The 15016-nt window shown below is 54.6% G+C and overlaps 1 protein-coding gene across 7 annotated transcripts in view; it reads left to right on the top strand.

Annotated features, from left to right (window-relative positions):
• Txnrd2 (thioredoxin reductase 2) overlaps positions 1 to 14065 on the top strand; it is a 79843-nt gene extending 65778 nt beyond the window's left edge. For 6 of the 7 annotated variants that reach the window (XM_015987924.3, XM_015987925.3, XM_076548488.1 and 3 more), the window contains 7 exons: positions 4061 to 4197; positions 7573 to 7668; positions 8201 to 8293; positions 10054 to 10125; positions 10606 to 10703; positions 12548 to 12754; positions 13830 to 14065. In XM_015987924.3, the coding sequence (XP_015843410.1) occupies positions 4061 to 4197; positions 7573 to 7668; positions 8201 to 8293; positions 10054 to 10125; positions 10606 to 10703; positions 12548 to 12671 (620 nt within the window). In that variant the 3' untranslated portion in view covers positions 12672 to 12754; positions 13830 to 14065. Of the gene's footprint in view, positions 1 to 4060; positions 4198 to 7572; positions 7669 to 8200; positions 8294 to 10053; positions 10126 to 10605; positions 10704 to 12547; positions 12755 to 13784 lie in introns of all 7 variants that reach the window. The other variant, XM_042259029.2, reaches the window with a different exon arrangement.
• The last annotated feature ends 951 nt before the right edge of the window (positions 14066 to 15016 follow it).

The raw sequence follows: 15016 nt of genomic DNA on the forward strand, positions 1-15016 counted from the left end.
ACCCATAGGGCCTAGCTCCTTCCTCTGATGTGGCCTCCCACTGCCTGAGTCAAGGCTGATCCCCGTGGTGCCTGCCTGCCCACTCCCGGTTCCTGTGGCTGAGTAGTGCCAAGAGGCTGGAGCCAGGCCCAAGCCAACTATAGCAGCCAGGCTTAGCTGAGTCTCAGTGTTTTGACTTCCCCATCCAGCGTAACAGCTGGAGACTTAAGGCTTCATCTGCCAGATGTTTAGGTGGGCGCCACCCACTTCCTGGAGATTGCACACTGAAGTCTAGCTTGTCCCAGATACCAAGAACTGTGGGAACTATGCCTTTGATGCCAAATCACCTCTGTCACTGGGGAATTGTCTGGAGCTCCTGAGCGGCATTCAGGGGCCACCGTCATTGGGATTCAAGGCAAAGGAGACCTCCCCTGACAGCTGAGCTACGGCAGCAGCGCTCACATGCTATCCTCCCTGAAGGCCCAGAACTGTATGGAACGTGAGGGGACAGACACACTGACACCAAGAGAGACAAGCCTGTCCCATCCCGGCTTGGGCCTCCACCCGAAAGCTGGGGCTGAGGATGAGCACGGTGCTGTCAAACAGTCTTTAAGCCCGTCTCCTCTCAGCTCTGAGCAGTCCGCTGGACAGCTACAGGGGGTGCCAAAGAGAGCAAGCAGAAGACTGTGGTCTGAGACCTGGCTACCAGCCAGCTTGTTCAGTGCCATTGCTAGCTGCCTGGTGAGGTGGGTCTCAGGCCTGTTTTGAGGGTCTGGACAGGACATAATCTGCTTGCTCTCACTGTTGGCTCCAGTCAGCATGCTCCTTATGCAGCACCCACTGCAGGCTGTCCTGGTAAATTCTGGAGACAGAGGGAGGGCCTTGTCTGTCCATGCAGATAGTCTATTGGTGAGAGGTGACACTTGGAGCCTGTCTGAAGGAGGCATCCAGGGTGGGCAGAGAGGGGCAAGTACTTCACAGGAGTCCCAGACATTTGGGGAAGTGGAAGTGTGCCCACCCAGTAAAGAACCGTGTGAGGAAGTGCCAGCCAGTTAGCTCATATGGGGCCCACATGAACCGAGACACCCCACAATTTACACAGATAGGACAGAGCCACCTCCCTGTGGTCACCCAGGCCAGTGGCATCCTCCCTTGCAGACATGCCGCCTTTCTGCACCACACAACCTGTGGGACCCTGTCTTTGCTCACGCTCAGCTGCGTCCTTGCAGCTCTGTGGGGCCCGGTTCCCTGGTGGGCAGTGTTAGAGAGCCGAGGCTAAAACCAGGCCCGCTCCAGGGCTCTGGCTGAAGTCCTTTTTTTGCGGTCAAGAACTACATATTTTAGAAAAGAAACCATGACTTTCCAGTATAAATTTGACATTCCAGGATGTTAATACTTCTCCTTGAATGGCACATAGATATCTTTGTATCTTCACGTTAAGATAGAATCCACACCATGTAAACACGAGCTTCTCTGTCTCTTCAGAAGCACTGGCCTGTGCATCTGGATTTCCACAGCTCTGGATTCACTGAGGGTAGATATGATTTTGTTAGTGCTGGCAATGAAACCTTGTGCACGTGAGGCAGGGTTCGGCCGATGTTTGTCTGTTGCTGTTTTTGAGACAGGGGCTCATGTCACCCAGGATGGCTGCAAACATACTGCATAGCCAAGGATGACCTTGACCTTCTGGTCTGCTTCTACACCCCCATATAACCCCGGTGCTGGGATTATAGGCATGTGTAAATAAACACTTGATTTATGGTGCTGAAATTGAACCCAGGACTTCATACATGCTAGACAGGCACTCTTCCAACTGAGCAAAATACCCAGCCCAAAAAATCTTGTTGTTGCACTGTTCAGAGCGCATAGACGCCATGTTTTCTTGGTCCCCTAGTGACAGCACAGCAGCTCCTCGCCTGGCATTGCATTAGGTCCCAGAGTCCTCTAGAGAGGGGCCAGGGCACAGCAGGTGGGGCAGGCTGTGTGTGGACTCCACTGTGTTCTGTATGACCACAGCTCCGGGTGTGGATTCCTGGCTTGGGAAGGGGGCCCTGGAACTGTCCCCTAAGGAGGCTGAGAGGACTGTAGTGATCCTGTCATCTGCTCTCTTACAGCCTCTTGGTTCATTTGTTTAAATTTGTGGTTTCTAGAACTTTTTTCCTGTGTTAATGTCTGTTTTGAATATATATATATATACTATGTATAAGCATCAAAAAAAGTGTCAAAGGCTGTGTTTAGACAAGCATTTTCACTTCGGTCCCACTGTCTTCTTCTCCTTGTTCCTGTGTTTGTTTTGCCTGAGACAGGGTCTGCAATGTAGCCCTGGCTGGCCTGGAACCCATTCTGCATCCTCGACCAGCCTGGAGCTTTCAGTGATCCTCCTGTCTCGCCTGCTGAGTACTGTGGTGGAAGGTGTGTGTGTGTGTGTGTGTGTGTGTGTGTGTGTGTGTGTGCGCGCGCGCGCGCGCGCGCGCACGCGCGCGCGCACACGCGTGTACATGCACCCTGTCTTTACAGGGGGGACGCATGCACTCTCTGTACTGGAGACTTGTGCCTGTTCCATCTCTAAGGCCCCCTCTGTTATCATCAGGAGTTTCTCTTGTCATGAGCATCAGGGCTGCTTGTGCTGAAATCCAAACACAGTTCAAGGGCCTATGGCCAGGGCAACAACGTGGTCTCCCTGTGAAACCTCTGCTTGTCTTGTCTGGGTCCCACGCTGGTCCCCTGTGTAGCTGGGAACACTGAAATCCACAGGAAAAAGACAGGTCTTTCTGCACAGAGGGACTGGTGACCCGGCAGCTGTCTTGGGGAGAAGCAGTACTGATGACTCCCCAGAGAAGAAGGGAGGAGCCAGGGAGGCCTGTCTACATTTAAGAAGCCCTGGAAGGGAGCAAGCAAGTGAAGGTGGTCAGGGCCTGGCACTGCGGATGTCTATTGTACCATTCCCCTCCAAGGAGGGCTTGTTTCTCCTGATCCTGAAACCAGAGCCATACTGGTTCAGGGGAGGGGTGTGTGTGGAAGATTCTCGAGTCTGGCACCCACGAACTGTCAAGCTACAGTTGTGTCAGAAGGCATCTGATCCTTACCCATGTTTCAGAAAGCAGCACATGAGAGGGATACCATCTTCAGTGGATGGTACCCACAGACAACAAGTGTACTGAATGGCACAAGGTTAGTAGTTGTCGTAGTTACCAAAGGACATTGGTGAACATTCCGTCTTTGAGCCAGAGGCTGTTACAGTCCCCTCAGTTCCCGCCCCTGCGCAGTCAAGCTTTTCAGTTTCTAAGTGGCCACTCTGAGAATTGTTTTTGTTTATTCATTTGTTTTGTTGTTATTGTTATTCTTCTTGTCTTTTAGGGACAGCCTTGTCTAGACAGCTTTATACTCCTGTGCTCAAGACATCTTGCCTTAGCCTCTCAAAGTAGGCTAGCCATAGAACCCAGCTCTGAGAAATGTTTGTTAGATGATTTATTGGTTGACTGATCTATGTATTGTACAGGAACTCAAACCAGAACCTCTATTTGGTCTACTGCTGAGCTATATCCTCAATCTTGTTTTGGGAACAGGGTTTCTCTGTAGTCCTGGCTGTCCTGGAACTCACTATGTAGACCAGGCTGGCCTCAAACTCACAGAGATCTACCTTCCTCTGCCTCTCCAGTTCTGGGATCAAAGGCGTGCGCCACCATTGCCTAGCCAGCCCTGGGGTTTTTGTTGTTTTGTTTTGTTTTAGGTAGAGTGTTTATGTAGCCCAGGCTGGCCTTGGACTTGTTATCCTCCTGCCTCAGCCTTTCAAGAGCTGGGATTTCATGTGTGTGTCACTACATCTGGCGGATTTTTTTTTTTTTTTTTTTTTTTTTTTGAGACAGGGTTTTTCTGTGTAGCTTTGGAGCCTGTCCTGGAACTCACTCTGTAGGCCAGGCTGGCCTCGAACTCACAGAGATCTGCCTACTTCTGCCTCCAGAGTGCTGGGATTAAAGGTGTATGCCACCACTGCCTGGCCTGTTTGAAATATTTTAAATAAAAGGAACCCACATCAAAATTGCTAACCTAAATCTTTCAACTTTCTCTATTTTTCCTTAAGGGCGAATTCCAGAAACTAAAAATCTGAATCTGCAGAAGGCTGGTGTGAATGTCAACCCTGAGAATCAGAAGATTGTTGTGGATGCCCAGGAGGCCACCTCTGTCCCCCACATCTTTGCCATTGGAGATGTTGCTGAGGTATGCTCTGCATCTGTCTGACCAACCACAGCCACCGGAAACTCCTACTTATGTGCTCCCCTATTTCGGCTGGGTCTTGAGGTGAACATGGTGTAGGCTCTGCTGTCCACAGAAAAGAGACATCTCTCTCTCTCTCGCTAATCCCAGAGCACCAATCACAGGATCCAACTCTAGGGACTGGTCAGGTGCGTCCTGGGAAGGATTGAGCACTAGCCTCTGCCCCTTCTAATGCTTTCCCTCTCTGAGAGCATCAGGGTGGGACAGTTTAAGACTACGATCTAGAGAGATGGGTGAATGGTTACGAGTTCTGGCTGCTCTTCCAGGGGACCTGGATCCATCCCCAGCACCCACATGGCAGTTCGTAACCGTCTGTACCTTCAGCTCCATGGCATCTGACACTCTCTTCTGGCCTCCTGGATACCAAGCACACATATGAAGCACACAGACATACATGCCTGCAAAATACCCACACACAAAATAATTTTAAAATCATAAAAAAGAGAATAAAATCCTAGCTCTACACAGAGTTAGCTGTTGCTGGGCATGACCTTGGCGAGGTCTTACAGCCACAGAAGGACCAGCCCCGGTTCAGGTCATCAGGCCCTGTCCTTGCCACAGTCCCCCGTCTGAGCCTGAAGCTGTATCAGCCCCTCACTGACTAGGCTGTCACTGATCTTTCTGGGGTGGGGGCTCAGTGGGGAAGGTATCAAGGCTCCGAACCCCGTCCTTGCTGGCTGTGGACACTTCCCTGCTTCCTTGTCTTCCATGGAGACCATGGCCCACAGCTCCTCCCTGGTAAGGCCCTGGCTTGGGAAAGCTACCATTCTTCTCCTTCACAGGCCCCTAGAAAAGACCCCCTTCATCAGTCCTGGGTCTCTGCATCCTGAGAGCCTCAGGAGTAGCATGTACTGAACCATTCTGACACATCCCAAGGAAGGTGTCCAGGAGGCCCCCGCTCAGTCGTGCTGGTAGCTGCTCACAGAGTCCCCGGCCCTCTTGTCTGTGCTGAGACCTGCCATATCTTCCAGGAGTATGTTTCTGTCCTGGGGCTGCTGTAGCAAGTGGTTTATGCCACCACAAATTCAGGAGCATAGAGCACCCACTCTTGGAGGCTGGAATTCCTCAGTACCTTCTAGGAGGTTACTTCCTGCCTCCTCTGTGCTGGACCTGGGTGGTCCTTGATCCCAGCTCTGTCCATCATCACTGAGCATCTCTCCAGGTACTTATCCCTCCTTTGTCTTACAGATTGTCCTTTGTCAGACTTGGGTCATTTGTTACACAAACCCATTTCCAAATAAACTCAAGTTCTAAGCAGGTATGGTTTTCTTTTGAAGGGGGGCACTGTTCAACCCCGCCCCCCCCCCAGTGTGTTACCACTCACATTCCCAAGAGCACTCAGGACACTGCAGGAACATGCCCCATGGAGGAACATCGGTAGGAAGGAGATGGAAGCTGGTGAACCCCTTCAGTGTCGGGATGCTCAGTGTCATTGCTGTAGAGACAGCGGGATGGGTAACTGAAGGCTCTGGTTGGGAGCAGTGCGGCCTAGGCAAGGGCACCTGGCACCTCTACCTTCAGGAGTGTGAAGATGGCTACCCTACCTGGCTCCCTTTGGAACTCACTTTGGGAGATGGAGAGAGGAGCCTGGGGGACTGGAGCCAGTGTTTGCTTCTGGTAGATCCGAGCCTGCTGGGTCAGCATGGTTCCTGAGTCTTTGGTGTGCCAGACGGGTCCCCTACCACTGTGAAAATGCTCAGATGAGCCAAATGGCCTGTACAAGGTACCGTCAGGCCCTGTGCCTGAAATTCAGGACCGTGTCTTTCCCAGAGGTGCCAGACGCCCACCTCTGCCAGGTGCGAGGCCTTGCAGAGGACGACATGAAAAGCTCCGTGCGACCTGCTCGCCAACATTTCCCCGTCTTGGTCATTTCAGCGCGCGAGCGCACACACACATACACACAGGGGCGTGCTGGGAGACGGGGTGTGCACACACACACATACACACACACACACACACACACACACACACATACACACACACATACACACACACACACACACATACACACACACACATACACACACACACACACACATACACACACACACACACACACACACACACACACACACACACACACACACGTTTGTTTTTTATGCCTGCATGTATATCTGTACACCACATGTGTGCCTGGTACACATGGAAGCCAGGAGAGGCTCCGTATCCAGGCATCATATCCCTGGAACTGGAGTTAGAGGCAGTTGTGAGCTGTCATGTGGATGCTGAAACCCAGGTCCTCTGGAAGAGCAGCCACTGCTCTTCACCACTGAGCATCTCCTCAGCCCTCACGCCACTTTCAGGCCACAGAGTGTGTGTGGTGGCTTGTCTGTGGTTGGTTTGGAGCTCGAGGTCTCTGACTGTGGCCTCAACTTTGTCTTGTGAGCACTGCCCCCCCCTCCGCCCCCCAGACGGCGCCTGTGTCCGCCGACAGCAGCAGCTGAGTCTCTGCACCCAGGCCCGGGCTGTGCCCCCACTGCACGGGGCGCACAGAGGCCTCCTTTATTTTAGAAATTGAAGGCGATGCAGGTAATAGTCTTGCAGTCAGGTCAGGCCAGCGGCTGCAGGGATGTTTAATGTGGTGTGTTGTGCTGTGTGGGGATGCTTCCTGGGTTACTCAGGCCTGATGGAATGCACGGGCTGGAAGCGGAGTTTATCTCTGTAGATCTTTACTCATTTCTGGAATGCCAAACAGCATCTGCATTTCCTGCTACAGAGGTGATTGGCAGTGGGGGCCTGGGCTGCTGCAAGCAGGAACACCCGAGGCTAGGTGCACCCAGAGACAGAGGGGTCTTCTGTGGAATGACACTGATTTGGGATTTGTCCTGGACTATGACATGCATGTCAAGCTGTGTGTCAGGAGCACGTGACATGCTTGGGGCCATATGAAATAGACCCTGAGTCACTGGGAACTACGGCAGGAGCTCTGTCATGAAACTAATACTCTGAGATCATCCGTGTGACGGCTTCAGAGAAAAGCCTGTGCCAGTGAGGGTAGTGGGCGCTGCCTGGCAGCCCGTCCCCCCTCTAGAGAGAGGGAGGATAGTGCGGCCGTGCCCTGCAGTGGGACAGAGGGAGACAGTGGGCAAGCAGACCCATAGCAGCCCGAGGGTTGCCAGTGTGGGATGTTCAGCCTCGCATGCTGGGGACGTCCAGATCTTCACAGCCTGTAGGTAGCAGTGTCCACCCCCTCACCGCTCATGGCCACATCCTCAGAGCTCGCGGCACGGGGCTGGGGGTCTTCAGCAGGGAGCCACCCACTCGGAGGGCATCTGTACAGGCTGCTGGGAACACAGTGGTGCTGTGCTCTTCCCTCAGGGGCGGCCTGAGCTGACACCCACTGCCATCAAGGCGGGAAAGCTGCTGGCCCAGAGGCTCTTCGGGAAATCTTCAACCTTAATGGATTACAGCAACGTGAGTTCCTTTAAAGGACCAAGTCCAACCCGGGGAGGCTTGACTGCTTCTCCTGGCTGAGAGGTTCATGTGCACCTGTGTGTGCCTGCGTGTGCATGTTGTGTGTATGCACAAATGTATACATGCATGCATATACACAGGTGTGTCCATGTGAGTGTGTGGATGTGAGTGCATTTGCACATGTGAGCAGGAAGACACAGTCCGTGGGGCCATATGAACAGATCCCTAGTCATTGAGAACTGGCCAGGATCTCTTGAGCTCTGTCATGGGACCAGCACATGGAAGTGACGGGTTCAGAGAAAAGCCTGTGCCGCTGAGGACAGTGGGCCCTGCCTGGCAGCCCGGCCCTCCTCTAGAGAAAGGGATCTATGTGGTTTGACTCCTGGTCCAGCCCAGGAACAGAGTGGCCACCTGCTGTGCTCGTGTGGGGCTGGGTCCCTGGCCTCAGATTACTACTCAGGTGTCACTCAGGGGATGCAGTTTCAATTTGGGGGGCCCAAGAGATAGATCTGACTCCAGACCTACTTTCCAGGTTCCCACGACTGTCTTCACACCACTGGAGTATGGCTGTGTGGGGTTGTCTGAGGAGGAAGCTGTGGCTCTCCATGGCCAGGAGCATGTAGAGGTAGGGGACTACCTGATGGCCACTCTCCACAGAGCCTCTCCAGGACTGGAGGTCTGGTAAACAGGGGCTACTTCCTGGGGGCTGCTCTAAGCAAGGCATAGTGTGGGGCCTCCACAGGACAGGAGTATTGGGCAGCTCCAGAAACAAGGGGAGTCAGAAGCCTTTGGTAGCTTCAGTGTGTGGCCAAGCTGTGCTTCTCTCCTCTCATTCAGTGTCCACCTGCGGTCCTGGATGGAGTCATTAGGGCAGGAAGATGCCTTCCGCTGAGGCCCTGTGGTCTGGCAGCCTCCAGCCCTGCCCTTAGCTTACTGTGTGTGCTAGAAGCATTATTGAGCTTCCTAGCATTCCCACCACAGCCTCAGCATGCAGAGAGCTTGTAACCGAAGGTCTCAGGTCCTGGTGCTGCTCTGCAGAGTTCTCCTTCCCTCTCAGGGGGAGGAGTCTCACTTAACTGCAGTGGCTTCTCCCGGTGTCCTCTGACCTGCTGTCTACCCCATCCTACCCACCTGCACCTCCACCTTTCTGGGACTCTTCTGAGGTTCCCAATGGGCAAGACATTTTACTCCCAGCCCAAATTCTGTCCTCTCCTCAAGTTCTTCTAGTGCCCACAGGCTGACTGGAGCCTTCATCCTAAGCAGGGTTTTCATTGGGCCAGGGCGCTTTGGGGAGTCTGCGGTGGCAGGCAGGCTGTGGGCCCTGGGGTGCTTTCAGAGTAGGCCGAGGTAGCAGGAAGCTTTGAAAGCTGCCAGGTAGTGGAAGCTGGAGGGCTTCGGTGGAGGTCTTCCTGCAGCAGCAGCAGCAGCTTGCAGGCTGAGCGGCCCGGGTCACCAGGCTGTGGTGTCTGCCCGCCCCATGTACCCAGGCCCTCCATCATGGGGACAGGCTGACAGGCCTGGCCTCCAGCACTTTATTTGCTGTTTTTGTTAGATTCATCATAAGTGCACTGGGACATGTGCTCGTAGCATTGTATAATGCTTTATGTTTCGTGATGTTGAATAGCCAAACATTCTTGTTTGTTTTTTTTCAGTTCTGTCTTGCTTAGAACAATATTCTCTGAAGCCCTATTAATTAATAATGGCTGTGTAGCACATGTGGGGCCCTGATCATTTTTTATATGCCTGTAGCCCTGAACACACTGTCAAGCCCTTCATGGGTGCTGAAAGCCCTTGTTCCACACTCCAGGGAGGCTGGGGCCTGCCCTGCCCCTCCACAACCCTGCACCACCCCCTCCTCTTAGCTGAAGTTTAGGCCAGGTCGGCACCAGGGTGTCTCAGGGAGGCCAGGCAGCCGTCTGAGAGCCATTCTGCTCACACGGTAGGATGGGCACTCCTACACCAGTGATTTGCCTGAGGTCTTCCTGTCCAGTCTTTTTGGTCTTGGGGAGGCCTGGATCTACTTCTTGGGGATGCCCCAGTGCCGTGGCTCACACCGTGGTCTCTGTGTTGTATCGTGGCTGGTAGCACCTCAGCAGCCTGTGCCTGCTCTCCGGCTGTGTTTCAGTGCGGAGTCTCAGATGTGGGGAGGAGAGGCCCTGTCTGCAGATGGCATGGCTGTGGACGCAGGCTGCCTGAACAGAGGACACACTCTACAACCAGCTGAGGTGTTGACACATCTCATGTCATACCCTTGGGCCACATAAGTGTCTCTGGGTCCCTGAGAATCCTGTCTTCCACTACTTTTTTGTTTGTTTGTTTGATCCAAGACTGTAGGACTGTCTTGGGCACAGCCACTGATTCAGGTGCTGGTGTCTTGTCGCCCAGGTTTACCATGCATATTATAAGCCACTGGAGTTCACAGTGACGGGTCGGGATGCATCACACTGCTACATAAAGGTGAGTGTGCTAAGGGGCAGGGCCAGGGCACTGGGACAGAAAAAGCTAGTGACCACGGCGAGTGTCTGGTGTCCACAGGGTCCCCATGGGACAAAGTCCCCGCAAAAGCAACTTAAGGAAGGGTTTGTTTTGTCTCACAGTGGAAGGAAAGGCTTGGTGGCAAGGGCTCGAAGCAGCCAGTCACATGTGTCTGCAGTCAAGAAGCAGAGAGATGGCCGCTGGTGCTCAGCTCGCAATCTTGCTTTTTATTCACTCTGGACCCCGGCCCATGGGATGGTGCTGCCCACAGCTGTGATGGGTCTAGGCCACCACAATTAACCCAATGTGGAAACTTCCTCGTGGAGTTTGTCAGATTGACAGTCAATACCAGCTACCACAAATGGAAACCTGAGGGGGGCTGTGGAGGGAGGGCATAGCGACTCCCTGTGGCTGGGTGGGCCCCTGGGACTAAGTGACAGTCAAAATCACTGTGGCTTTCAGATGGTGTGCTTGAGGGAGGCCCCACAGCTGGTGCTGGGCCTGCACTTCCTTGGCCCCCACGCTGGAGAAGTCACTCAAGGATTTGCTCTGGGGATCAAGTAAGTCGTGTAGAATCCTGGCCATTTTGTGCTGTAGCCCCTTCCCTCTGCACAGTTGACGGCAGTTGTTTTCCCTGTAGTGAAGCCGCGGGGTCCGCATTTCTCGGGGAGGGGTTTGTACAGGTCTGCAGCAGGCATCCTTCAGCCTGCCTCAGGCACAGTGGACACAGCAGGAGAGAGACTCTAGTCAAAGTCCTAGGCAGGGATGATGCACCGCTGGGGTGGGCCAGCGTGAGTGCGCTTGAGCCCTCACCCCAGCCTCCACTGGGCACTTCTGTTCTGTCTCCTGTGAACTGTCTGGTGGTGTTGGTGTCTGCCTTTCCCCTGCCCACAGGCTCCTCTGCAGCCCTGGCTGCCCTATGACTGGCCCCAGACTCAGATCCGCCTCCTAAGTGCTTGCACTGTCACCACCGCCACCACCACCACCACCACCACCACCACCACCACCACCACCACCACCACCACCACCACCACCACCACCACCAGGCCAAACTGTTTATTTGTATCCTGTGGTTTTTCTTTCTAGTTGTTTGTGCTCCAATTGTCAAGCTACAAGAGCTCTTTGCATATTAAGGAAATCAGTATTATAAAGAGAGGTTGCCACCATTTAAAAGACTTTCAGAAAGTCTTCCAAGACTGAATTGCCTAGGCAGTGAATCTGCAATTCAGAACAGTGAATGGGAATGCACTGTGGGGCAGCCCTATCCCAATAATCCCAGGGCCCTCCCTGGCGAAGCTGATGTGGATGCCATTCTTACCACCATCCACACCATGTATCCATGGTGGACACGGCCTACATGGTCTCTCAGGATGCTCAGGGGAGGCTGCTCATGGATCCTACCTCGTGGCTACTTTGGAGTAAACTCCCAGGGACAGCCCTGCTGCAGATCTTCCAAAGCCACAGATATATATTCCAAAGCCATGGGCTCACCTGGGACCTGCAGCTCATGCTTGGGAGAACCTTATCACCAGCCATTACCCCAACACATTTGCAAGCCAGGCAGGCCATAGGATAGGTGTGGCCCCATCTGGGGATCTGGCCCAGACCCTGTCTCAGGCGCACATCCCTTCAGCATGTTGGTCCTATTTCTTTGGTGGGATCCCTACCTGCTCTCCCTTGTCCCTAGATCCCGCCCGCTGGGGACACAGTGTCCACACACCCTCCTCCTGTCCACCTTTCCCTATGCCCTCTCGCTCTGTGTCCTCCAGGGTTCTGTCCCCTGTACCATGAATACATGTACATGCCACATGCATGCACACATGGATACACACAAAACAAAACAAAAACTCACGGAGTCGTAGCCCAGGCCTCAGCCACACGGCTGCACTGAACGGCTCTTTCCTAGTCGCCCCAGCCCTGGAGCCTGACCTTTGGCAGCGAGGCAGGGCATCCGGGTGGAGGCCAGGTCTCAGAGGCCAAGTGAGGCTGACAGCGGAGGCTGTTCCAGAGGACTGGTGGCTAGGCCGATCACCTCCCTTCAGGAACTTACTCTGCCTTTTGTTTGGATGCCATGTGTCCATGTGCAGATTTCTGGGCAGGAGAGCTGGGTGGGTGGGTGCAGGCTGCAGTCAAAAGTGACTGGGGTGGGTGATTTCTGCCACACCTTGACGGTGACAGAGCAGGCCTGGAGAGAGGGGCAATCAGGAAAGGGACAGGACAGAGCAAGCCAGGGCAGGGTCAGGTAGGAGGGCCTGAGGTGGGTGTTTGCTGGGGGCAGAGGGCATACAGTCTTAGTGCTGACTCCATAAGGAAATCACTGCCCTCTAAGGCCTTCCCGAGGTCAGAGTGGTGTGGACAGACCTCCCCATACTGACCGCTTACCATCTACTCCTGATGTGTGCAGATGTGGGGCGTCATACGCACAGGTGATGCAGACAGTAGGGATCCACCCCACCTGCTCTGAGGAGGTGGTGAAGCTGCACATCTCCAAGCGCTCGGGCCTGGACCCCACTGTGACTGGGTGCTGAGGCTAAGTCTCCATCCCTGCCAAGCTGAGGGCACACGCTAAGCCATGTGCCCAGCACAAGGCTCCTCAGACACCTGGATCCAGGTGAGTAGGCTTGAGAAGAGCATTTGTGGGAGCTTTGATGGGCATGATGCCAGGTACATGCAGGGGTCCCCCGCAGGCCGTGGTTCCCGCAGGCCGTGGTCCCCACAGGCTGTGGTCCCCCGACGGCCCCCGCAGGCCGTGGTCCCCCGCAGGCCGTGGTCCCCGCAGGCCGTGGCCCCCGCAGGCCGTGGTCCCCCGCTGGCCGTGGCCCCCGCAGGCCGTGGTCCCCCGCTGGCCGCGGCCCCTGCAGGTTGGGTTCTCACAGCATCTCCTAGGCAGTGTCAAGTGCTGCTCCACGTGCCATGTGTCCCTGCACTGAGCACGAGTGCCGCTCATTTCCCTCTTGCCCAGAAGGTGGAGATGCTGCCTTGTACACGGCTGACTGACCGCCGCTCATGTGGCTCTGCTATAGCTATAGCCGAGCGGGCAGCTAGAAGTCACAGTGCCTTACCAGTCATGGCAGTCCTCTTCTGAGGAGGAAGAACTTGGCAAAGGCCTGCGCCTGCCATGTCCCCTCTGTCTGACGGCGCCCTCCAGAAGCCCCAGTCCTGAAGCCTGCATGCTCCAGCCATCCTGGGGTGTCTGTCTCGGCTGTCACCCCTTCTTGGTCTGGGCCCTTGGTGACTGTTCTCCTCACTGAAGCTGAAGGGGAGGCTCTAGGAGTTCTGTCTCTCAAGATGCCCTCTGTCTGCTCTGAGAGTCCCAGCAGGAGCTCTCAGACGTCCAGTGGGTGGTGAGTCTGGCCAGGGCCTTGTCTGGGCATTCTGGCACCAGCTCTACCACAGCGTCTCAGTGCAGGCCTGCATCTGACAGAGAGGGCCCTCTAAGGAAGCTCTTACCTGAATATTATACCTCCTGGGGGTTTTGTTAAGAGCCCAGTATACATTTTGATCAAAATATTTTTGCAGCAACTGCAGTGTTCTCTCTGATATACCAGTCTGGGCAGGGGTGGGGTGGGGGGGCTCTCTTCAAGGGCTTATTTCCAACCCATCTCTCAATAATCTCTTGTGGTTTGGGGTGACATGGCTAGGCCAATATGAAGCTGGCCTGTGCTGACCCCACCTGTTACTGGCAGGACTGGAAGGTTTTGCTACCACCTCAGAGACCCCAGAAGATGTGGATGGAGCGCTGTGTGTCTGCATAAATGGCTGTGTGTCCTGCAGGGATGACCCCACACCTACATCCTCTGGCCAGCCTCCTCATACTCCAGCGTCAGATGATGACGGCCTGCGCAGAAACCCCCACGTGGGCTGCCCGGGTTTGAGACCCCTGGCATTTCTGGAGCGCCAATAAAGAGGGTGTTTTCCTAAAGCATGTCTGCTTGTGGTGTCCCCAGGATTGCCCAGCGTCACATAATAGTAGCTTCCAATCAGGATCTGCTGCACCAGAACCGTAACACACAGAGCCACAGTGTCTTAGTCCTAGAGCTGCCAGCAGCCATTGGGAGGAACAACCCTAACCTGACCCTACTGGTTGCTGGCAGGACACAGTACCTCCCCACCATCCTCAGCACCCACCTTCTCCCTTCACTTACCAGCTCGGGCCTGAAGACATCTTTCTGGAGATCCCTCCTGGACCTTTTGCCAAGATCACCCCTAAGGTCTCTGTGTGCATCTTGAGGCAAGGGCGGCCTAGCTCCGGTGGTCATCAAGGGTCAGGAACAGGAGGAGAGGTTTGCCAGGGTCACTTGATGTTCTCTGTCTCTGAACTGAAAACCACTCACCTCCCTACTTTCCACTGTGGCCCTCCAGGTCAGCTTGTGAACTGCTTTTGACTAATCCTCCACATTGAAGCTTGATGGGCCAAGGAGCGCCTGTCAATCACTGCAGGGAGAAACAGCCCTTACAGGGAGGGGCAGGGCGCTGCATTATGCTGAGGCTTTAGCAGAGGCTAATCTCGTGTCTTCCTTAAGAAAACATCACTTAGCCTGGCCCCGGGAGCCTTGGATGGGACCCTGCTTGTCAGCCAACAAAGGAATGTGTTTGCACCTTAATGGGCCTACCGAGCCTGGCTCAGAGTGGAAGCGTGCAGGGTGCTCTCAGACGCCCAATTAAGACGCCAAGTGCAGGGCCAGATCAGCCATGTCCTATTGAATGCCCCACTGGTGGCACGCCCCAGCCTGCCAGGATCCTGGGGCGTGGTTGGGGGCGGGGCACTCCTCCAGCTTGAGGTTTTGTCTGCCTCCCAGGAAGAGAGGTCAGCTAATACCTGCTGCTTCAGGCCAGCAGGGGTGGGAAGCCTCTGGGAGCCGGCCAGGTGCAT

Source organism: Peromyscus maniculatus, chromosome 12, assembly GCF_049852395.1.
Source record: "Peromyscus maniculatus bairdii isolate BWxNUB_F1_BW_parent chromosome 12, HU_Pman_BW_mat_3.1, whole genome shotgun sequence".
Classification (NCBI taxonomy): domain Eukaryota; kingdom Metazoa; phylum Chordata; class Mammalia; order Rodentia; family Cricetidae; genus Peromyscus; species Peromyscus maniculatus.